We start from the raw sequence: 24,980 nt of genomic DNA, 5'->3' as shown, positions 1-24,980 counted from the left end.
TTTTTTTTTCTAAAGTTACATATTTATTGTGTACTGTTCCAGACGTCGTCACGTCTCTGGGTGTGATGACGTCAAGAACAGATCGCCGCACAAGACTGCTAGACCACAAGGGGGCAGGAGCCACAGGGACTGGTCTTGTGCTGGGAGGATTAGGTAATTATATCTCAGCTGTCCAATCCCCTAGACAAAAACAAGCAATTAACCCATGCAGTACGGGCACAGCCCCACTACATGGGGGAAAATAAAACAATCCACATAAATTATACATTAATTTAGCATATTCTATGCATGTTGAAGCCTCCCTTATGTAGATATCCAAAAGCCCTGCTGCTTAAGTGACACTTTACATTATTCCCTTTTAGGTCCTCCCCCAACTGCTACATTAAAAAGTATGTAGTCTAGATCAGCACTGACAATAAGTAGATCCTCAGAAAGTTATGATCTGCAAGGAGGGAGAGGGCTGTGCTAAGGAATTTACTTTTCTGTTGCAGTCATCTTTGCTAGTAAGTTCAAAGGCACTTTGCAAGTCAATAAACAATTGTAACCATCTGTAAAACCTAATTTTTCTGAGCTTTTATCGACCAATAAGATTACATTGCATTTTGTAGCATGCAATGGAAAGGAAAACTAACTTTTGGCTGCTTGCTATCAGCAATAAAAGCCCATGTTCTTTACAGCAACTCTAAAATTATTATAACACTTTATAAAATAAATGTGGGAAGTTTGTTGAAGTGTAGCACTTCCAAATATGCAGTCCACTCACCAAATCTTTGTTTTAGGATTTTATTGCATGCTTTTATTTACAATAAATTTGCAAACATTACACTAATGCCCCGTACACACGGTCGGATTTTCCGATGGACAATGTCCGATCGGAGCGTGTTGTCGGAAATTCCGACCGTGTGTGGGCGCCATCGGACATTTTTCATCGGATTTTCCGACACACAAAGTTGGACAGCAAGAGATAAAATTTTCCGACAACAAAATCCGATCGCGTCAATTCTGACCGTGTGTGGCCTGTTCTGATGCACAAAGTGCCACGCATGCTCAGAAGAAATTCCGACACGGGACAGCTCATTCTGGTAAATTTAGCGTTCGCAATGGATACAGCACTTTCGTCACGCTGCAATGTTCAAAATGGTTTAATACAGCGCACTCTCTTCTTCTTTATAATGTGACAAGAATTAAGTAGTTTTGCTGCTCATATTCACACACACTTCTCACAAAGTTTTATTTGTGTTTTTTTAGTGGGATTCCCTGAATATATTGTTATTAGTTGTCACATCTGACAGTTTTATATTTTTTTTTTTTGGATTTTCAGCCTTTTTTTTTTTTCTTTAATGTTTGGATTTTTTCCAAGGCTGATCTTTGTTCAATGTTATTTTTATTTTTACTCCCGAATATTTTTGTGTGTGTTTTGTGTGTCAAGTTACCCCAACACCATTGATATCTTTTATTATTTAATCTCCAGGAGATTGTTTGGTGTTGATGTCCCTTGTTCATTTCACATTGTATATTTGAAATGTACCTGAATCCTCACAAACCAACTGTCATTTTTGAAGTAAAACACATAGGAGAGTATAATTCAAAACAGGGGGGCGTGTCCGGACACTGAGGAGACCAGACGTACTGCTCCATAGCTCCGCTGAGCTTTCGGCAATCCAACGCCATCCTACGAAATCCATAACTTGGTGAGCCTCAAAACTCCACACATTAGTCACTGGACATCGGATACATCTGCCCCTGGGGAAATTACAGAGTTTGGCTGGCTGATTGTGCTGCTATTAGGCCGCGGCCGGCTCCTCATAACTGAGACTCGCCGCCATCTTGCGGCCCACAGGCCTTCACCATCCCCAGGCTCGAGTGCCGTGATCGGCCGAATTAAGAGACATCGTCTCGCCAAAAGATATTAATACTCTCCCGGGGGAGGTTCGGCAGGGGAACGGACACATTACAAGCCGGCAAACATAGTTGAAAATACATCCGACCACTAGCAGCCCACCGCCATCTTGAGGCCTGTGAAGCCTCCAGCGTCCCCGGGCTCGAGTTCCGCAATTGGTGGCACGAGCGATAGCCATCCCGCTCCTTCCTATTACAGATACCTCCGGACAATAGAGGAATGCTGTAGAGACCCTGGTGGCTGGGAAAGATTAGGAAAAACCGATCTCGGACACCCACAGCCTTTTCTTCAGACCACCACCTAGGAAAGGCTGAGGCTCTGGCCTACATACAGCCGACGGGGGCCATCTTGCCAATCCTGGAACACCTCAACTGATTTTTCTTCCACCCTTCCTAATACCAAGTGGACCTTACTCTCACTAAACTCGGTGGGTCAAATTTACTAACCTTTTTTTTCTTTCGGCGTGGCCTGACCCTCCATGACGATGGCAGCTTAACTCCTCAGCTCCCGCCATCACACGACCTACCACCAGTATAACGGAGGCTAAACTGAGCTACAACCTTCCTAAAACATGGGGACCGCATGCAGGAACACATCCGCATCCCGTTCTAGATCGCCGAGGGAACAGCCTGATAACCCCGGGCACAATATCCCGGACATGTTCCGATCGAGCAGAGGAAACATGGCGTCTTCCCGCCATAGAAGCGCCCAGGCCACATCTTCCTCACATGGCATGAATGTTACAGAAGAGCTCCCCCGACATCCTTTAAACATAAGCGACTTACAGATGATCGCCACGGACATAAAAGACGCCCTTGCAGCAGCCGTATCCGAACTCCGTTTGGACATCCGTGCTCTGACTGATAGGGTAGCGGTGACAGAACGAACGGCAGAGCAGCAAGACCTTCAACTCCGCAAAACCACCAGACAAGTAGACACACATACCCTCCAAATGAGGGATATGCAGAGGCATCTCGAAGACCTCGATAACCGGGGCAGAAGACGGAACCTAAGGATACGGGGGCTCCCTGAGACATTTGAGGGGGATCAACTCTTGCCCTCAGTAACTAGCCTGTTCAATGGCATAATGCATAGGCCGCAGCAGACACCGGTTGAATTCGAACTAATCCACCGTGCACTGAGACCCAAAGGAAAAGCTACTGAACCCCCCAGGGACGTGATTTGCTGTCTGGTGGACTACAAGATTAAGGAAGACATCTTACGCCAGGCCAGGAGCATCCCGCAAATCGTCCATGAAGGAAAGACGGTACAAATCTTTCAGGATCTTTCTGGCATAACCCTACAGCACCGTAGAGACCTGAAGCCACTCCTAGACACTCTACGTACCAGAGGCATACCATACAAATGGAAGTTCCCCTTCTGCCTCGCAGCATCCTCGCAGGGGCGCTCGGCGTTCCTCAGAGTACCTGAGGATCTTCCCCAGTTCTGTGAAACCTTGAACATCCCCACCGTGGAGGTACCGGAGTGGTATGCGGAATTTCGTCGCTCGGCTGTCCGTAGAGAACGCCAGCCTGAAGAACCTATGGAGGCCCTGAATGCAGGACACAGGAGGAGACGGTTGCCTTCTGCCCCGACGTACCACGGCACCTTCCGCTATCGTCGGGAATTCAGTGCAGCAACCTCGCCCACCTCGAGAAGAGCCAGACGGGACCGATAACAGGTTAGAGAAGCGCCTAATGTCACAGATGCCCAACCACATAGTTATGCCATGTTAGGCGACCAGTTACCTTTATCTTTATTAAAACAGAATAGCGAGGGCTTGTGCTCCACTGCTGATAACATTCCTAAAACGGTCATCACAGGGCTAGACTTGCCGCGTAAGCACAGACCGTTAGGCCTTGTCTGGAATCCGCCAATGGGATTGTGTGCTCCACCTTAGCGGCATACTCCTTGTCTAGAAAGATTGAGGTACGAACGGCTGCATACAACCCCCATGATGCCTTTAGCGCTGATCCCAGTAATGACCACCTGCCCTCCTGCCGGCAGCAGACAGAACAAGAGCTCCCTGATTAGCGCACCTCACAGTCCCTGTCTCATTAAAGGCAATAGGACTTCAAGTTCCGGATTCCCACTATGTACTGAAGTCATGCTTCCCCCAGTGAGCCCCCACATTCCAAGAAGTTTGGGAAGAATATATCCAATATACGGCTCAATCGCAGCATACACCGCAGTACACGTTTGTTCCGGACCTAACAACTAACGGCCAAGAAAAGATGACCACCATGCCATACAGTCTTGCTTGCTTAATCCCATGGGAACACTGATACCACCATACCGACAGGCCGATGGATTTCAGATCCCTAATGCTGAAGGACATCCCACTTCACACTTTGATCTCAGATCAACAGCGGGTACTTCAGATATTGAGATTTTCTGGGAAATAAGGACACACAACGGAGCCGAAGTTGCCTACTACCAAAGCTGCTGTCTAACTACCGATGATTCCGCTAACCCCTTTTTCTTCACAGGTACGCCTCATAGAGCACTTTACCTGAGGCATTCACTACTGGTATGGACTGCATTTTGACTAAATTCTATAGTTTGACTAATGTTTTTCAAAGGTATGTTGAGCCTTATATTGTAATGGTTAGTAGACTTAAGCATAGAGTAGGTCTTAAGCTCATTTACTATACTATGTAGATTTTATCTTATGCTCAATCTCACACCTTGGAATCTTTGCTGCATATCCTCTTAGACAATGCTGTGATTCCAGAGGTCTGAGTGACTCTTAACGAAACAAAAAACATGGTACTCTATTTCGAGTAAAGCACACGCAGGATGTTCTACAGGGTCACTGAGGTGATTCGACATCACCTCTTTTGCTCTCCCTGGTGAACCCCAACGTCAACGGATAGTACACTGTTAGTGTACCCCTCCTTCATTTAACTTTCATGGTCACGTGATGGCGGGGCCTACACCCCTCTCACTCACACACCACCTCATTTGTGTAAGGTCTACACCAACCCCCACACGGCAACGGTGCAGCATAATAACCCGTTTCCCACGGGATAGGCGCTGCACCCACGCTGTACTATTCCGATCCCTTTTCTAGACTCGAGAAGGCGGAATAATCAAGGTATTACATAGTTACATAGTTAGTAAGGTTGAATAAAGAAACCAGTCCATCCAGTTCAACCTGAGTGAGTGTGGGTGCATGTCCCTATTTTTATTTAAGGTACCCATATAGTGCTGCCAATTCACGCAGCACTCTGCACATACATTGTACACCCACATCGGTTCCTACCCTCAAGGAGCCCACAATCCAAGATCCCCAACTTACATTCATATACTAGGGCCAATTTTTGAACAGAAGCCAATTAACCTACCAGCATGTCTTTGGAGTGTGGGAGGAAACCGGAGTACCCGGAGGAAACCCACACAGGCACAGGGAGAACATGCAAACTCCAGGCAGGTAGTGTCATGGTTGGGATTCGAACCAGCGACCCTTTTTACTGCTAGGTGAGAGTGCTACCCACTACACCACTGTGCTGCCATTAATCTCTTCGGATAATCACAAACCCCCCCCCTTTTTTTTTTTTTTTGTGATTGAAGGCTATGGACCTTAATCACGCACCAGCTGATAAGGAGCTATCTCCCGATCCTCTAAACCTTCAATCCGTCAACATACGCGGTCTGAACACACCAGAAAAACGTTCCCTCTTACTTTCCTCTCTACACAAGTCCCGGACCCATATTGCTCTGATCCAAGAAACACATTTCAGAACAGACACAATTCCCAAATTACAGGACCGGCATTTCCCGACAATTTATCACGCTTCTAATGATGAGGCCAAATCGAAAGGGGTGTGCATCCTCATATCTAAAAATTGCCCACTTATTGTTTCAGATACCCATAGGGACCCTCTTGGGAGATACATTTTCTTAAAAGGCACCCTATATGAGCAACCAATAACTATAGCAAACCCGTATGCCCCAAATTCGCAACAAGTCTCCTTTTTCCGCGACACTCTTCAGACACTCACGTCTTTTCGATCGGGTTTGTTAATACTTGGAGGTGACTTTAACGTCCCGTTAAACCCTAACCTTGATACATCCAACGGTCACTCCTCCCTCACATACAGAGCCTTTCGGGCCATAAAACAACAACTGAGAGGTTTACTCTTGCACGATACCTGGCGTACTCTGTACCCTAATGAAAAAGATTTCACCTTTTACTCCCCACCACACTCTAAGTACTCACGGTTAGACTATTTTTTCATTTCCCAAGACGACCTACCAATGGTCAAAAAATCCTCCATTGAACCCACGGTCTTATCAGATCACAGCCCCATATCATTAACTTTACAACTGCCTGCCAAAAGAATGCACTCCCCATTATGGCGTTTAGATAATTCCCTCCTATCTGACATTGCTGTTACAAACTCGATCTCCCATCAACTTACCAAGTACTTCATGGAAAATGGCGAGGGAGAGTCCACACCTGAAGTGGTTTGGGCAGCCCACAAATGTGTGGTACGAGGCATACTCATATCTGCAGCTGCACATCGCACCAAACTTCGAAAAGCGAAAATAGGTGAACTGACTGAACTTATCGCGCATTTAGAACAAAAACACAAACAATCCTTAGCTTCTGAGGCACTTACCGACCTGACGCAAGCCAGAAATGATTTACTAGAAGAACTGCACAAACGAGTAAAGCGCAAATACATTTTACAGCGGAAATGTTTTTATGAATTTGGTGATAAGTCAGGAAAGCTCCTCGCAAGAGCACTGCAGGCCAAGAGAGCCGCACATACCATACATACAATCAAAGACCCTTCTGGTACACGTCAAGCTACCTCTGAAGCCATAGCACATCAATTTGTCCAATATTTCACAAAATTATATAACTTACGACCCTCCCATACGCCAAATTCCCTAGAGGATAGACAGGAAGCTATCAACCAATTCCTAGCCCAGTACGCCCCGACCCCACTCACGGCAGAGGACTCAGAGGCGCTAGATTCTCCTCTAACGATAAAGGAGCTTACGCTAGCTTTAACACAGATGAAACCAGGCAAAAGCCCGGGTCCAGACGGACTCACGGTAGGATACTACAAAGCCTTTACTGACATTTTAATCCCACCTCTAGCTAAAGCGTACAACAACTTCCCGCCTTCTAGTATCGCTATCAGAGACACGTTAGAAGCACACATCTCCCTTATCCCGAAACCAGGTAAAGATGAAACCATGGTCACCAGCTACCGCCCTATCTCTCTACTAAACGTAGATATCAAAATGTTTGCCAAAGCCATCGCTAACCGTCTAATACCTCTACTCCCCAAACTAATATCCACAGAACAGGTAGGTTTCGTCCCCGGTCGCGAGGCCCGAGACAACACCACCAAAGCACTAAACATCCACCATTGGATCACTACCTCTAACTCCAAAGGCTTCCTCTTGTCCCTCGATGCGGAGAGGGCGTTCGACAGGGTGGCATGGGACTTCATGGAGGCTACCCTGTGCTGCATAGGTCTGCCTCCACATTTACTTCAAATGATCATGCAACTGTATTCTTCCCCCACAGCAAAGGTGCGGGTGAATGGTCACCTGTCGAGCGTCTTCTCCGTGTCCAACGGTACCAGACAGGGATGCCCCTTATCCCCACTAATTTTCATTATCACTCTAGAACCATTCCTCCGCAAACTCAGGGATAACCCGAACATCAAAGGGCTGGAAATCGACAATAAACACTTTAAAATAGCCGCTTATGCGGACGATATCCTACTGTCCCGCTCATTACGGGACAGTACTGGCCCGCTCATTACCATTCCTAACCTACTTAAAGAATTTACTCACTTCAAATTTCTTTCTAACCTACAAATAAATTTCTCTAAGTCCAAAGCACTAAACATATCTCTACCTGATGATATAGTCACACAATGTAAACTTAACTTCCCGATTGACTGGGAACCTCATGCACTCACGTATCTTGGCATCAAAATACTCTCCAAATTGACAGACCTATATAAACTAAACTTTTTACCCATCTTACAAACCGTCCAAGCAGAACTACAAAAATGGAGCTCGGGACCGTTCTCCTGGTTCGGAAAGACGGCGATTCTAAAAATGAACATACTTCCAAGATTGCTCTACTTATTCCAAACCATCCCTATACAACTCCCTCCTTCCTTCTTTGGCATACTTAAGAGAACATGTAGGAACTTTGTATGGTCTTCCAAACAACCCAGACTGAACTGGAACAGATTGACGTCTCCTAAACTCCAAGGAGGCTTACACATACCAGATATACAAAAATACTATTGGGTCTGTCACCTTGCTAGGATAGTTGACTGGCACAATAACAGGCCTAACAAAGACTGGATACATGTAGAAAATGCTTTTACCGCAATACCTCTACATCTTTTACCATGGATTAAGCAAAATAAAATACCTGAGGGGGCCACACATAACCAATTCATTAATGCAACTCTAAACACTTTTAAAGCAGCCTGCAAACTACTCCAATTGACACCCACACCGGGTCCCTTGACACCTCTGGAAAACAACCCTGACTTCATACCAGGAATACATAATAAGACCCCAAAGACGGATATGAATCGCCCCAACCTTAAACTACACCAATTGTTCCAACAGGGCACTCTCATGTCTTTCCAGACCATGACTCGGACATTTCCAGACTACCACATTCCCTTTTATAAATACCTGCAGATACGCCACTTCGCTAATAGCATCCAACCTACGGCAGACTTACACAGAGATCTTACACCCTTTTGAAGCTTTTGCAATAACCCAGAGCCCCAAAGACACCTTATCTCATCTATATATAAACTCTTATTCACATCACAAGAAATCAAATCCGACAGTCTGATTTTACAATGGGAAAGGGACTTAAATCTAGACCTCACTGCAGAAGACTGGCAACATGCCCTTACTCATATACACAAGGGTTCTCTCAATATCTCCACACAGGAAAACAGATATAAAATCTTTACAAAATGGTACAGAACTCCAGATAGGATACACAAATTCCACCCAAACCTTCCCCCCCTCTGCTGCCGTTGTCACGCATCCAGGGGCACTCTCCTCCACATATGGTGGGATTGTCCCCTAATACAAAATTACTGGATAGCTATACATCGCCTAATTACACAGATTACGACTTACTCGCCTGATTTCACCCCGGCCCAATACCTACTTCATCACACCTCCCTTCCACAACACACCTACAAGAAATCCCTGGTTCTCCACCTTATCAACGCAGCTACCTTATGCATCCCTGTCCACTGGAGAGATACCTCTCCCCCTACTATTCAGGAATGGATCCGGAGAGTAGACAGAATAGCTGAAATGGAACACCTTATACATCAATCCAATGACACACCATCCAAGTATGAACATATATGGGCCTGTTGGACCCATTTCAAATCAACCCACATCCCGCACACTTCCACTGACCCCACCCCTCAAAGGAATGGGGAGACAGTACACACGCAATTAACTGCTTAATCCATGGAATTATCTTTGGGCTTACATTGTTCTTCCATCATTCTTTCCCCCTTTCCCCTCCCTCGTAGGACCCTCTCTACCACCCAAGGGATCACTAATGATTTGAATGATCCCTCGCTGCCGTTCTGAGACCTGATAGGCATCACAGTTACACCTTTTTTCAAACTAACTAGGCAGACCCGACATGCTTTTGTTTCCTCTGTCCTCATTTGTCCCACATTGGGCACAGATTGCTCCCAATAGGGGTGCCCAGAGGTGGAACTGAGCAACCAAGGTCGGTTAAGGACAAGGAAAGACTTTAGGAAAGAAAGCAGGGGAACAGAGTAGGTTGTAGACGGGATGATAAGGAGAAGAGAAAGGAGGAATTGGAGATATGAATTAACGGAAAACATAACAATACGCTTTAACAACGATTTTCATTTAAATTGCTACCTTAAATTCCAATTTTATCGACCTAAGTCACACCCTGACTCGGAGGTAGATATAATTGCACTGTACTGATATAATACACACCTTGCCTTTGATGTAGATGTAAACACATTAATACCTATGGAGTCTGGGATGATAGCGTACTATGGTTTATTCCTTTTTTTTCTTTCTCATACCACATTGGCAATGCAGTTTAACGACAAGGGAATCTTACAGATATATTTTACCATAACTCAAGGCTTATTCCCCCACCACGTAAGATATCATCTACAAAATTTCTGATTGTAGCTCCTTTGTTCTGTTGTTCATACTATGTTATAGTACTTATAATGTCACGCAATATGATGTATTGTTTTACTTGGCTATGGGCTAATATGTGACATTTACTTTCATGCTTTCATTTCTGTAACACATGTGTAAACTCAATAAAATTATATTTAAAAAAAAAAAAATAATTCAAAACAAAAATCCTTTATTAAGGGATCAGAACCAAACAAAGAGGAAGGCAACACTGGATCAACAGCAGAAATTAGCGAAGCCTGGGACCCCCACGGCAGACATCAATTCTTCAACATCAAAATTGGTGGCCTGAGGAGTCCATATGTAAGGGAGGGCAGTCTGGTCCGGGATTTGCAGAGATCTGGAAACCAGCAGATGACATCTGTGTCCCCAGGCTGTGGTACCACAAGAGGCTGCATCTTTTGGCCGACCAGACTGAACCCAGGGCAATCACTGTCTGGTCTTCCTTCCACGCTTCCTTCCGGGCTGTGGCTGTGCAGTTGGAGATGTGGCAGGAGGAGGAGTAGGACCTGGAGGAGGAGGACTGGGGGGACCTGGAGGAGGACTGGGAGGACCTGGAGGAGAGGGAGAAGGCGGAGGAGGACCTGCAGGAGGAGGAGGAGGACCATCCCAAAGATGTGTCTGAGGTATAATTTGGCCCCTCATACCTTTCTCCAGAGCCTCCGATATGAGGGCCTCACACAAGACTTTTTGGCCCTCCTCCATCCTCTGCATTTTATATGCTATGAAGGCAGCAATGTTCTCCTCCATGGTGTGGGGTGCTCCCAGGACCTCTGTAGCCCTCCAAAAGCATGCTATAGCAGCCTCCTCTAGGGTACTCCTCCTACTGCCACTTTCTCTTTTCAGGCAGGTGGAGGGACCTTGATATCAGCCCGGCCACCTCCTGGCTGAGACTTCCCTGTGTATGAAAAAGGGACATGGTTGTAATGTTTTGCTTCATCAATCACAATCCTAAATTAGTAATCCCGACTAACATCTAGTTAACATCATTGATTGGACAAGCAGAAATATTTAGAGGAATGCTATACCTGGCTCAATATGGGCTCCTCCACATGAGGCCTGGAATGCCTAGGTTGGGCGTCAGAAGCCTCAGCCGGGGGGGAAGGAAGCGTGGAAGGAAGACTGGAGAGGGATGGCCTGGGTTCAGTCTGGCCTGCCAGAAAGTGCAGCCTGTCGTAGTACAACATCCTGGGGACATAGATGTCATCTGCTGCTCCGGATCTCTGTGAATCCAGGACTTTCTTGCGCTCCCTTAGATATGTACTCCTCAAGCCACCAATGAAGATCTTTAAATAGGTGATGTCTGCCGTGGGGATCACCTGCTTCACAATTTCACACAATTGCTCCAGTGCTGCCTTCCTCTTTGCTTGGTTCTTGAAATGGGGGTGGGTAATCTCCCACAGACAGGGCAGCTCACTTAGCATCTCTACGAATACTGACATGAAGTCATTGTCTTTCATTAAGATATCCATGTTCACTGCAAGACACAACACAAGACAAAGCCTAATGTCAGACAAAACTCTCCTAATCTTGTTACAATATAGGCCTCAATCTAGAAGCAGTATAGGCACAAGTTTGTCTCTTACCTTCGTTCTTACGATCGGCGCGTCCAATGCTCCTTCCTCCGCTCACAGATCGTACGTAATACGCACGCGTGTTACGCTTTATACACACTGCGCATGCGTGTAACTCCGCCTGCCCCTGACGTTCTTTCTAGTCTATTCCCCGCCCCTTTTCGTTCGGCGCAGTGGGTGAAGAGCATGATGGCGGAGTTACAGCAGGTGCATGCTAATTCTAGCAATGAGGAGGAGGAAAGCCCGGATCCAGGCACGTCCCGATCCAGAAGGAGACGTTTTAAGGCCACAAATATGTCCTTTGGGGAGATGTTGGAGATGGTCGACATCATGAAGAAGTCCAACTATGACGGAAAATATGGGCCTTTCCCCCACCCCAACATGCGAAAGGCAAAAATCATTGCTAAAGTGATCAAAAGCCTTCACAGGAATTTCGGGGTACGAAGATCTAAAGATCAGCTCAGGAAGCGGTGGTTGGACCTGAAGTTGAGAGAGCCAGAGCAGTACCGAAAGATCCGGAGAGTGCTGCAAAAAAGTAAGTAGTTGTGCTGTGTTCCTATTCTTTCTGTCTTTATTCCGTTCGTTCTGCTCCATATGCTTTTATTAATTGTAACGTTTAAAAGGGCAACTTTAATGTTCATGGGCCCATTATTCGTTCGTATCAAACATTTTTCTTTCGGCCTCTAGAACACCATTGTTTAGGCCATATGCATTTTCACACATTTTTTGGGGCCTACTTGGATGCCAAATATTTGTTTGTGTAGATGGGTTTGTTACTAGAATGAAATGCCAACTAGATTCTGTGTAAGGAGAGGACACTGAGCAGCTGTTTTCACATCTGGACACTGGAGCACTAGTGTGGGACACAAGAACACCATTTTTATTAGGGGGGGGCACACAGGTGCTCCAGTGTATACTATAGGGGGGGCTACATCTGTGAAGCTTGTACCAAACAGGTAAAGTATTGCAGCTTGACAAAGGGTAATAAAAAATATACATCTTGGAACTCGGCTAAAATAGACAATTGTACCCCACTTCCAAGCAATGTTTCCTATTTCTAGTTCTGCCATCAAATATCTGTGTGCTAAGTATACCATTTTTGTTTTACATAGGGGAGAAAAGACTCGGAGGACACCCTTCATCCCAGGGGAACACAGATCCCCCACCTATGGAAGAAGGTGAAATACCACCAACACAAGAAGCTGAGCAGGAGGAAGAAGAAGATGTGGTGGAGATTGGCACCACAACAGGTGAGTGTCTGCGACCACAGGCTCAGGTAAGAGAGATGGATGTTGGCAGATTTTTGAGACCTTTTTTTTGTTCTTTATCTCTTTTTAGGTGATCGTGATGTGAGGGAGAGAGAACGTTTCACATCTGAGAGTGCCCAGATACTGATCGGGGAGATCATGGGGTGTAATCTCCAATTGCACAACATACAGCAACAAATTAGTGATGTGATTAAAAAAAAATAATAACATTATTGATGTTTTGGGGCGAATTTAAACCCCAAAAAATCACGTGTTTTATTGTGGTCCAATCTTCGAAAAATGTTTTCAATGTTTAGAAAAGCCAAATTTGGAGGATGCACACAGTGTGCCAACATGTGCTATCTGCCATCACGGGAGATCAATGGACGCGTTTTGGGGGTGCAACCCCTTCCTCAATTATAAAGTCGCGTTGAGGAAGGGCTTGCTCCCCCAAAACACGTCCCTTGATCCCCCCTGGTGGCAGATAGCACATGTTGACATTCGTAAACTGGTGTGCATCTTCCAAATTTGGCTTTTCCAGGAGTGATTTCCCCCATCTGAACGCTATATCAAACCCAGTTCCTAAATACTGATGTCTGATATAGCCTTCAGGTTTTACCATATGTGAACTTTGTAAGTTCAAGTTTTTTGGCTTTCTTGTTGGTTTTACACAGGCCTGTTTTATCTGAAATGGATATTTCGATTTTTGATAATGCTACTGCAAAAATTGTTATACAACAAACATGTTGGTTTGTTTTAAAAACCTTCCGTAAATGCACATGTGATTGTGCAGGTATAAAAAAGTGGCTTACTCAAGAATGTGTGGATTATTGTCTCAACACTACAACACTTTTGGCGTGATGTAATTGCTGTTTTATGCAAAAATGGGGGTTATTTCCTAAAGGCAAATCCACTTTGCACTACAAGTGCAGGTTCAGTGCAGTTGCAAGTGCACTTGTAGTGAAATGTGTTTTTGCATTTATGAAGTACCAGCCAACACTGTTTTTCATAGGGTTACCCAATCACGACATTTTATGCACTCAACACATTTCTGTCAGGGTCAGCTAAAACAAACACAAGCAGTAAATGTCCACAAAGAATTTCTTTTGGTTGTTTTTTATTTGAAAAAGGTTTCACAGATTGTCTGGTATATTGATAGCCCCCCTACCCGCAAAGAACTCCAGGTACCGTAACCGGACATCACGGGCACTCAGGGAGGGCAAGCCAGGACGGCCACTTTCAAGCTCCGTCAGTGTTGATGGATTTGGGATTCCGGCCTCAGGCCCAACTGAGCCAGCATAGTTGGCTGAATGTTTTCTTAAAAAATTATGGAGAACACAGCAGGCAAGTATTATATGGTTCAGTTTATACTCCGCCATATGGATGGGTGTCATAAATAATCGGAACCGGCTGGCCAGGATTCCAAATGTGTTCTCTACCACTCTTCGGGCTCTGGCCAGCCGGTAATTAAAAACCCTCTGTTCCGGGGTGAGGGTCCTCATCGGGAATGGCCGCATCAGGTGGTCCCCCAGGGCAAATGCTTTATCAGCAATGAACACAAATGGGAGACCTTCAACATTGTCCTCTGGAGGTAGCAAGTCCAAGCTGCCATTCTGGAGACGCCTGTAGAACTTCGTCTGGGCGATCACTCCACCATCGGACATCCGGCCATTCTTCCCCACGTCCACATACAAGAACTCGTAATTAGCCGACACCACGGCCAACATCACTATACTATTAAACCCCTTGTAATTATAATAGTACGACCCCGAGTTGGGTGGTGGGACGATGTGGATGTGTTTCCCATCAATTGTCCGTCCGCAGTTAGGAAAGTCCCACCGCTGGGCAAAGTGGGAGGCCACAGTCTGCCATTCCTGTGGCGTTGAAGGAAACTGTTGAGGAAAAAACAATAAACATTATTTTTTCACAGAAACATGGCAAGCAGATTATACACAAACATTATGGGGCAACCTCCAGATAGCATTTATTAAGGGGAATTTAACAACAACAAAGTATAAGGTACACCTATCATATTCCCCCTCCCCCCCTCATGGGCCATTTCTAACATTATAGGGGGGGAACTCTTGGACAGGTAACCCTCTTCACTTCATTGAGAGATGAATGCCTAAATACAGGGTATTACTTGGAACAGCCCTCCTTAGTTACACTATTGGCAGACCACTGGACAGGTAAGAAGTGTCATAATACAAAGATATAAATACACACTGTATACATTTGAGCACATTTGAACATTCTGCTATTACCTATCAAGATAATAATAGAATACAAAAACTTTAAACAGTACCATTGGAAAGTATACAGGCAGGCCCTTGCACTACATGCTTTGGGGAATTCATCCATAAATCTGACCAGTAAAGAGGTGGGTATAGTGTGTATGGGTTTGGCAAAGTCAGCAGATAGATGATTGAGGATAAAGAATTGGGATCAGCTGACTTAGCAGTTGGGGGGAGGGAGGGTTACAAAAAATTTGGGGACACCACAAAAAAAGCCTCTGGCACTCTGCCTGAATTTAAATAAAAAATAACATTTACAAACATTTTAGGGGGTGTTTGGGGTAAAGCACTATAGAGCTAATAAAATACATTGTTAAGTGACTACATGAGGTGAATATAGGGCAGGAGACAGCATGCTGGAGAGGTTATTGAAGGGCAAATATGTATAAAGGACATAAAATAATAATTACATAAAAATCCAGCATGCATGAGAACAAAGGGGACATTCACAGCATATTACAATCATGGTAATTAGGGTATGAGGAAAGAAATACAAATATATTAGCAAACATTCAATACAATAAAATGTGATATAAAAGGATAACAATCTTACCTTCATATACTCCTTCTGCAGGACCTGTATGATGGCAGAACAGGTCTCTGGGATAATGATCCCCAGAGTCTGGGGGGAGATGCCTGTCGAGAACTTGAGGTCCTGCAGGCTTCTCCCTGTGGCCAAATACCGCAAGGTAGCGACCAACCTCTGCTCCGGAGTGATGGCTTGCCTCATGCAGGTATCCTGCCTGCTAATATAGGGGGTCAGCAAAGCCAACAAACGGTGAAACACGGGGTCCGTCATCCTGAGAAAGTTCCTGAAATCATCAGGATTATTCTCACGGATCTCACGGAGCAAAGGCATATGACAGAACTGGTCACGCTGAAGCAACCAATTCTTTGTCCATGAACTCCTCCTCACCCTGTTCATGGACTGGACTTGTGTCAAGGTCAGGAACCCAACACCAAACCCCCGCACAGCACGAACTCTACGAGGAGTACGCATACGAAACATGGCTAGAAAACGGTCAGCTGCTCAGAACGAAGTAACAGAACGCACTGAAGAACAGCAAGGCCTGTGAAGAGCGACCTGAAAAACAGCAACGAGCAGGCAAGATCACACAGAAAACTCAGATACGAACTGACTGCACGCACTGAAGAGCAGATACAAACCCACAAGCACAAACTGAACGGCAGAAAACGATCTGAAAGCCACGAGTCTGAAAAAGCGCGAATCGTCTCTCACCAAACTTTTACTAACACTAGATTAGCAAAAGGAGCCCAAAGGGTGCCGCGCTTGGTTCTGAACCGGCCTTTTCTAGTCTCGTCGTACGTGGTGTACGTGACCGCGTGGTTGTCGATCGGAAATTCCGACAACTTTGTGCGACCGTGTGTAGGCAAAACAAGTTTGAGACAACATCCGTCGGAAAAAATCCTAGGATTTTGTTGTCGGAATTTCCGAACAAAGTCCGACCGTGTGTACGCCCTATTAGGGTTACCCTCAAAGGGGTTTTCAGCATTCCTCAGCAAATCAAATTCTTCATACCAGCCTCCTGGCTTTCTCTCATCTTAGAGGCTTCAGGCTGTTGTCTGTCTCTCCTGCCCAAAATTCTCATTCTTTTCAACTCTTGTGCACACATTCACTTCTGTTGCAGCAACCTTCTACACTGGCCTACACCCTGACTTCTGGACAGAGACCTCTTCTCTTACCAACGGTGGAGCCCTGAACTACAGTCAACTTCCTCACAAAGATCCTGTACCCTCCTGCACACTCAGTGTACTAAATTGCTGACCAAACCTAGACCCAGGATTGGACACTTCCTCCCTCCTAAGTCTATACAAAGCTTCAGGCAGGCAGGGTTAAATGGGAGATGTTCTCCCAGCGATTAGCCAGGGGAAGTGAGAGGAGAAGAGGAGAGCCGGTCGGATCATCACACAGAGCAGGGATCGCCCGCTGTGACAGTTTTGATTTGATTTGCCTGGTGGCTCCAGCGGCGTAAGTCCCTGCCTCCTGGATTTTATAGACAAAACATTGGTCCAATTTCGGGATGTGTGACATCTATCATAGGAGCCGATCCAGAAGGCGGGACTTTGTGTGCCTGCAAGTGCTGGGCAATTCAAATCAAAGCTGTCACAGTGGGTGATCCCCGCTCTGTGTGATGATCCGGTCAGCTCTCCTCTTCCTCTCCTCTCTCTGATCCCCGTGCACTGATGAGGCTGCACTGAAGGGCACTGGTGAGGTTGCATTGATGGGCACTGATCAGGCTACATTGATGGGCATTGATGGGCACTGGTGAGGCTGCAGTGATGGGCACTGATCAGGCTGCATTGATGGGCACTGAACAGATTGCATTGATTGGCACAGGGAGGTTGCATTGATGGGCACTAATCAGGCTGCATTAATGGGCACTGATCAGGCTGCATTGATGGACACCGATCAGGCTGCATTGATGGGCACCGATCAGGCTGCATTGATGGGCACTGGTGAGGCTGTATTGAAGGACACTGGTGAGGCTGCATTGATGAACAAAGATGAGGCTGCACTGATGGGCACTGATGAGGCTGCGCTGAAGGGCACTGATGAGACTACATTGATGGGCACTGATCAGGCTGAATTGATGGGCATTGGTGAAGCTGCATTGATGGGCACTGGTGAGGGTACATTGATGGGTACTGATGAGGCTGCATTGATGAGCACTGATGAGGATACATGAATGGGCACTGGTGAGGCTGCATTGATGGGCACTGATGATGCTGCACTGATGATGCTGCACTGATGGGCACGGATAGGCTGCACTGATGGGCACTGATAGGCTGCATTGATGGGCACTGATGAGGCTGCATTGATTATGTTGTTAATATTTATTTTTGTAACGTAATTCTTCATAAAACATTTAACAGTGTAATTTCATGAGATAATTTATGAGGGTGTGTTTAGGTGCGGAATTAGGGGTGGGGCAGGGTAGCGAGTAACTCTTAAGGCCTGGCTAGTAGCTCAGGACTTGAAATTTTGAGCCCTGACTCATAACTTATTTGGAATCTATAAATACAATAAATTTACAGACCCTTGATATCTGAGCACGTATTACTTTTCTTATTGCTGGTTATGAAGATTAAATATTGCAGAAGTTTCTTGTAAAATGTTTAAAACATTTACAATTTGTATGTTTTGTTTAGGATATCAGCGACAGTTGACCTACAAGCGTGATGACGGCTCATACAGTGCCTTTGGAAAGAATGACCCCGAGGGTAACACATGGTGAGTGCCATGATTTACAATATTTTGACAGTCAATAAGTTCATAAAATTGATCCAGACCCTAACTGAGTGTTTAATTTTCATGAGAACTATGTATCATAAACAACTGACATTTTTTTTAACTGTCATCATTTTGGGGTCTTCAGTAAAAAATAGCATATTTCTTAAAGTCTACAAATAGTTCTCTCAATCTGCTCCCATGGTCTTGTTCTCAGGGTTCATATCTGCCCTATCAAAAGCAAAGCAGACATCTACAGTATGTCCCCTCCTAACCAGAGTTACCAACATGACTTAGCTTAAGGTATTAGACATGTGCATTCGTTTTCATCCGAATGCATTTTCGTCCGAATTTCAGGTATTTTCGTTATCGTTTTAACAAACAATAACAAAAGTGCAGAATCCGAAAAACTAAACATCCGACATAAACAAATGCTTTATTTTCGTTTTAGTTGCTACAACAGTTCAATACAGGTAGGAGATTCGACATGATGATGACAATAACAATCTGTGTACATCAAACCTGTGGTCGAATGTGCCTAACCTTAACTCTATTAGTCCAAGATTATTCTACATAGAGAGAAAAGATTCGACATAGAGAGAATAGATTCAACGTAGGGGAGAAAAGATTCAACGTAGGTGAGAAAAGATAAATAAAAATAATGATGATGATGAATGTTATTGGCTGATTGTAACCAAAGAGGAGGAGCAGTAAAATAGCTAGAACTAAGTACACACATACTTTGGCTTATTGTGTCTGTTGAAAGTTCTAAAAAGATTCGACGGAGCAGGTAAATTATACGGCGTCGTACAGTTTAGCTGCTCCGTCGAATCTTCTTTGAACATTCGACAGACACCATAAGCCTTCAATGACAAATTCGACCTTAATTTGGATTTTCGTACGAATGCAATTTTTAACGAAAAACTAAATATATAAAAACAAATTTCGGGGGTAACTAAATAAATTTATTTTTTGGACGAAAACGAAATTCCGAAACAAAATATTTCAGTGTGCACATGTCTATAAGGTATAGAGGCTAGACCACATTTTGATACCAGTCTAAGGGTCCACCAGCTTGGGGCTGATGTTTCAAGATGTGCATTATGTAAGTTAGCTAACCTCTGTTAAAGGGGTTAGTTGGAAGCTCAACTCATTTACTATCAAATTTGAAGTGTAACTCTTGAGTTTCCACTTGTAAGAACATGTACAGTAAAACATAAGATACTCAATATTGTGTATCCTTTTTTCTTTCCATCATTAGGTTCACTTTTAGGTAAAAAGAGGAACACAAACAATACTTTGAAACATCAAAAAATGGGTCTCATTCAGTGGGTTGTAGTGACCACCAAGCACTGTAGCCAGTTTCATTGCTGCTGCAGATGCTGCCTTTGCAGCTTAAGGGGGAACAGTTGAGGAAGGGTGTGGTAGGAACATTATTATTATTATCATTATACAGGATTTATATAGCGCCAACAGTTTCCGCAGCGCTTTACAACATGAGGGCAGACAGTACACTTACCATACAAATCAATACAGGAGGGATCAGAGGGCCCTGCTTGTTAGAGCTTACAATCTAGAAGGGAGGGTCAAGTGGAAACAAAAAGGTAATAGCTGTGAGTGATGAGCTGATGGAAAAAATTAAAATACAGTTGTTAGGTGTGGGTAGGGTAGGCTTCTCTGAAGAGAAGGGTTTTCAGGGATCGTCTAAAAGCTAATAAAGTAGGAGATAAGCGGACGGATTGGGGTAGGGCATTCCATAGGATTGGAGAGGCTTTGGAAAAATCCTGGAGGCGGACATGGGAGGAGGTGACGAGGGAGCTAGAGAGCAGGGGGTAGAGCGGAAGCCAGTGGAGGGATTGACAGAGAGGAGTGGCAGACACAGAGCGATTGGTATGGTGGATGAGTCTGGCAGCGGCATTCATGATGGATTGAAGAGGTGATAGACTATGTAGAGGTAAGCCAATGAGAAGGGAGTTGCAGTAGTCGAGGCGAGAGATGACCAACGAGTGAATTAAGAGCTTTGTTGTGTCATTGGTTAGAAAGGGGCGTATTTTGGAGATGTTGCGGAGGTTGAGACGGCAGGATTTGGACAGTGATTGGATGTGTTGCTTGAAGGAGAGTTCAGAGTCTAGGACTACACCTAGAACCTTAGCATGTGGGGATGGGCTTATAGTTGTGCCATTGGTTTTGACAGAGAGATCAGGGGAAGGGGCATGTGGGGGAGGAAAAATTATAAGTTCGGTTTTGGATAGATTGAGTTTGAGGAAGTGGTGTGACATCCAGACTGATATATCTGATAGTAAATTAGTGATACGTGAGGAGACAGAGGGAGTGAGCTGAGGGGTAGGGAAATAGATTTGGGTGTTGTCAGCATAGAGGTGGTATTGGAAGCCATGGGAGGCTATCAGTTGACCCAGGGAGGTGATGTAGATTGAAAAAGGAGAGGTCCAAGAACGGAACCCTGGTGGACCCCAACAGAGAAAGGAAGAGTAGAGGAGGAAGTAGACTTGTAAGAAACGCTAAAGGTGCGATTGGATACGTAAGAAGAGAATCAGCGAAGTGTTCAGTCATGGAGACCAAAGGCATGTCGTTTTTTGAGGAGGAGGGGGTGGTCAACCGTATCAAAGGCAGCAGAGAGGTCCAGGACTAGGAGTACAGAATAGAGTTGATTGGGCTTTGGCCGTTATTAGATCATTTGTTAGTTTTAGGAGAGCAGTTTCTGTGGAGTGTTGAGGACGAAATCCAGACTGAAGGGGATCAAGAAGGTTATTATCAGCGAGGTGGACGCTCAGTTGGTTGTAAACCAGACATTCGAGGAGTTTGGATAACATGGTGTAATAGACTCACCCAGGACAGAGGCTTTTGGAGGGGACTGCTGGATAGCCTCTTGCCTACTGACCATGGGCCTTGGCTTTTAAAGGAACACTACTCGTTGTGAGATGTATGCTGGGGGGATCCTTGGAGTAATGTTACTTTGGATTCAAGTCCATGTCTCCCCAAGACACACAGACTCTGGGACTCTAGGCCCAGGGTCTCTGTGTAGGTCCTAGTTGCCCATTACCAATAAGGACTGCTCCACACAGTCAGATTCATAGCAGATGTTAATTTCACCAGCTCAATCACCTGTCTTCCACACATTGTTAATTGTGCTAATTAACTGACCTATTGTCTGCTAGCAAACTATTGCAGGGATGTGTTTACACTTGGGCTAATGTCTATTGTACTTTGTGAGCTTGATGCCGGACAGTCTGTTACTGGGGGTCTCCTGCTATTGTCTGTTTATTAAGGTGTTATGTGTTTTCTGCTAGGTATGTCTGTCCCATTGTTAATTGTTAATTGGGTCACCTATTGTTTGATTAATCACAACATTGTCTGGGTGGGCATTGAGTCACCTAGGCTGGTTAAATGACTAGTTAATTAGCTCATGTTAATTACGTTTCTGGTTACAGTTTGTATTGTTCGGGTAATATGATCAGGAGGGGATGTCCTCCTGTGGGATATAAAAGTATGTGCTTGAGTTTCAAATAAACAGTTCCAGTTTTGCAGCCAAATTAATCCTGCCTAGTTCTTGGTTGCAGTAGGCGGCTATAATATCTGATATCTATGTTCAGACTGGAGAAAGCGGTATACTGACGGAAGCACTCAAGCAGAGTGTGGGAAGCAGCTCAACCATGTGTTTTTACTACCCTTCGACTGCATGTGTAAAGACTGCATGTCTGCTCACCCAACAAATTAAATTCAAAATACTAACAACTACTTACAAAACCATCCACAACTCTGCCCCCAGCTACATCACTGGCCTAGTCTCAAAATACCAACCTAATCATTCTCTTCATTCCTCCCAAGACCTCCTGCTCTCTAGCTCCCTCATCAGCTCCTCCCATGCTTGCCTCCAGGACTTTTCCAGAGCCTCTCCAATCCTATGGAACTCCTTACCCCAATCTGTCCAATTATCTCCTACTCTATTGGCTTTTAGACAATCCCTGAAAACCCTCTTCTTCAGAGATGCCTATCCTACCCACACCTAACAACTTTATTTTCATTTTCTCCATCTGATCATCCCCCACGGTTATTACCTTTTGTTTTACTTGACCCACCCTTCTAGACTGTAAGCTCTAACAAACAGGGCCCTCTGATCCCTCCTGTATTGAATTGTATTGTAACTGTACTGTTTGCCCAAATGTTGTAAAGCGCTGTGCAAACTGTTGGCGCTATATAGACCCTGTATAATAAAAATTAAGAATAAAGAACCCTAAAGGCAATTCCAGAGGTATCATCTCAATATCAGGTTGTAAAGCCAATAACCACAGTGGCTGTCTAATCTCTTCCGTCAGTTCAATGCTTGTAACAGAAAAATAACTATGTTAACTAGAAAGATGACAGCAATAAATCTTTTACAGCAGAGATTCTGCTAATGGCTGCTGCAATACTGCCCCACATGTAGTCTACACTTGGCCATGGATGATCATTGGCTCTGGTTCTACTACCAATGCCGAGGCAGCCTGTGATCCTCAGTCACCAGTTTCTCAGTTTTACCTAAGTGTATTTTAGGAAGTATATTGTGATAATTGGCTTAGGTTTTAATAAAAGGCCTACTTAATGCATTTGTTGCTCTATCCTACAGGCTATCTGCATTTGTAGTGAAGTCCTTTAGCAAAGGGCGGCCCTACATATTTATAGATGAAAGTCATCTAAAACAATCTTTTACCTGGCTGCAGAATATTCGTAAAGAGACTGGCTGTTTCCGCAATGTAGGAAGACTACTGAATACTGCTATGCAGGTGATTTTATTATAATTCTTACAAATTACAAATGCAAATTGTGACACAATATTTATCATAGACATGGCTATAATATAAAGACATAGTACCCTCCATGTCCAGATACTTTAATGTCCAGATTTTGATGTTTTGTTGGCTTGAATCAGTTTTTTTTCTGAAATCACATTGTCATCATTTTCCAAATATTCTATCCTTATCAGCAGTTTTTGTGTAAGAAAATGTCTCTGTATAAGTTTAACAGTTTATTTATATGTCTGGGAAAAATGTTAATAAAACGCATGCAGCAAAACATTCACATTTCAAAACCAATGAAAATGAAATATACTGTATATACCAAAGTGAATATTTAGCAAAATTCACAGTAGCGCAACAATAACACCTAATTAATTCAGTGTTCAATATAAAAATGTAATGATCGAATATATATAATATTCCATGTGCAAAGAAAATATAAAAAATATATTTTTTTTAAAAACCCACATATTTCTGTTATAAAATGTTGCATACGAATATCCTTCTTCACATATGTTTGTCAAAATATAGTCTGCTACATTTCTTTGGTAACAATATCCCAAATCCATGTATATTATTTAGTCTGTGTGAAAGTTGGAGAGTCTACAAATTATGATATATGTATTTATAAATGCCCTAAAATGCCAGGGCAGTACAAATACCCCCCAATTGATCCAGTTTTTGAAAGTAGACAGTTCAAGGTATTTAGTAAGAGACATGACAAGTTTTTTGAAATTGTAATTTTTTTGTCACAACTTTTTGGAAAATTTAAAAATAATATTTGCATTTAGATACCAATATTTCTGATATCTAGGATGGTCACAGTGGCCAGATACCAAGCACTGCAATCAGTGCGCCAGTGTGCATGAGCTTGGCAATACACTGGTACGTCTTGGTGCCTCTGGCCAGCAGTAAAATTACTGTTGGCTGGTTAAAGAAATAAAGCTCAGGAAACTATGAAAATGATGAAAATCTTTAACAGGTCTTCACTCTTTATCTTGCTAAGGAAGCTTATTTGAAACAAAAACATATGTAACCAATATAGGTCCTAGCTTCTTGGTAGAAGAGATACAAAACCCTTGTTCATATTCAAATCTTACAAAAATGCATGTCTACTAGATGTCCTCAAACATAATTAATCCAATCAACTAAAAAATTGATTTACAAGGATAAAAACGTGGTGCTGTGATTGAAATAAAGACAACTTCTTGGGAGTGGGTTCATTCTTAAATAAAAATAAAAAATATTTTTACTTCTTTTCTTTTACTTAAACCTCTTCAGCAAAGTTTCAGTCTAATAAGATATAAAAATTGGTCTTCATTACAGGGAGGAGCGAAAGACGATGTCTCCCTTTCTGCGTATGTGACCATGGCTCTGATAGAGGCCGGTGTATCTCTGGAAGTAAGTGATCATCAACATTTAAAAATATTGTTACATTCCTGTATATGCTGTACCTAACCAAGAGAAAAAGTGATCTTGCAAAGTTACTTCCAAGTATAACACCTTTTTTCAACCAATTACCTAATAGTAGGTGTTGTTAGAATGTGTGTACAGTTAGCCACTGATGTTTCATTCCAGTTATTGTTAGACTGTAACACGTCACCCCTGAACATGAGTGAACAACTGAGCTTGAAGCAGCTCTCTTCCATGTTGTTCTATGTAATCAATCTGTACCTAAGCATGAAATCAGGTATGACCTTTA

The 24,980-nt window shown here is 44.0% G+C and overlaps 1 protein-coding gene across 1 annotated transcript in view; it reads left to right on the top strand.

The window, feature by feature from the left end:
- LOC141105639 (alpha-2-macroglobulin-like) overlaps positions 1–24,980 on the top strand; it is a 205,295-nt gene that overhangs the window by 132,669 nt on the left and 47,646 nt on the right. The window contains exons 25-27 of the mRNA XM_073595610.1: positions 18,407–18,488; positions 23,110–23,266; positions 24,605–24,679. Of these exons, the coding sequence (XP_073451711.1) occupies positions 18,407–18,488; positions 23,110–23,266; positions 24,605–24,679 (314 nt within the window). The remainder of the gene's footprint in view (positions 1–18,406; positions 18,489–23,109; positions 23,267–24,604; positions 24,680–24,980) is intronic.

The sequence above is a fragment of the Aquarana catesbeiana genome, linkage group LG08, assembly GCF_042186555.1.
Source record: "Aquarana catesbeiana isolate 2022-GZ linkage group LG08, ASM4218655v1, whole genome shotgun sequence".
Taxonomy (NCBI): domain Eukaryota; kingdom Metazoa; phylum Chordata; class Amphibia; order Anura; family Ranidae; genus Aquarana; species Aquarana catesbeiana.
Note: the sequence above shows the minus strand (reverse complement) of the source record. Positions and strands in the feature narration are given on the sequence as shown.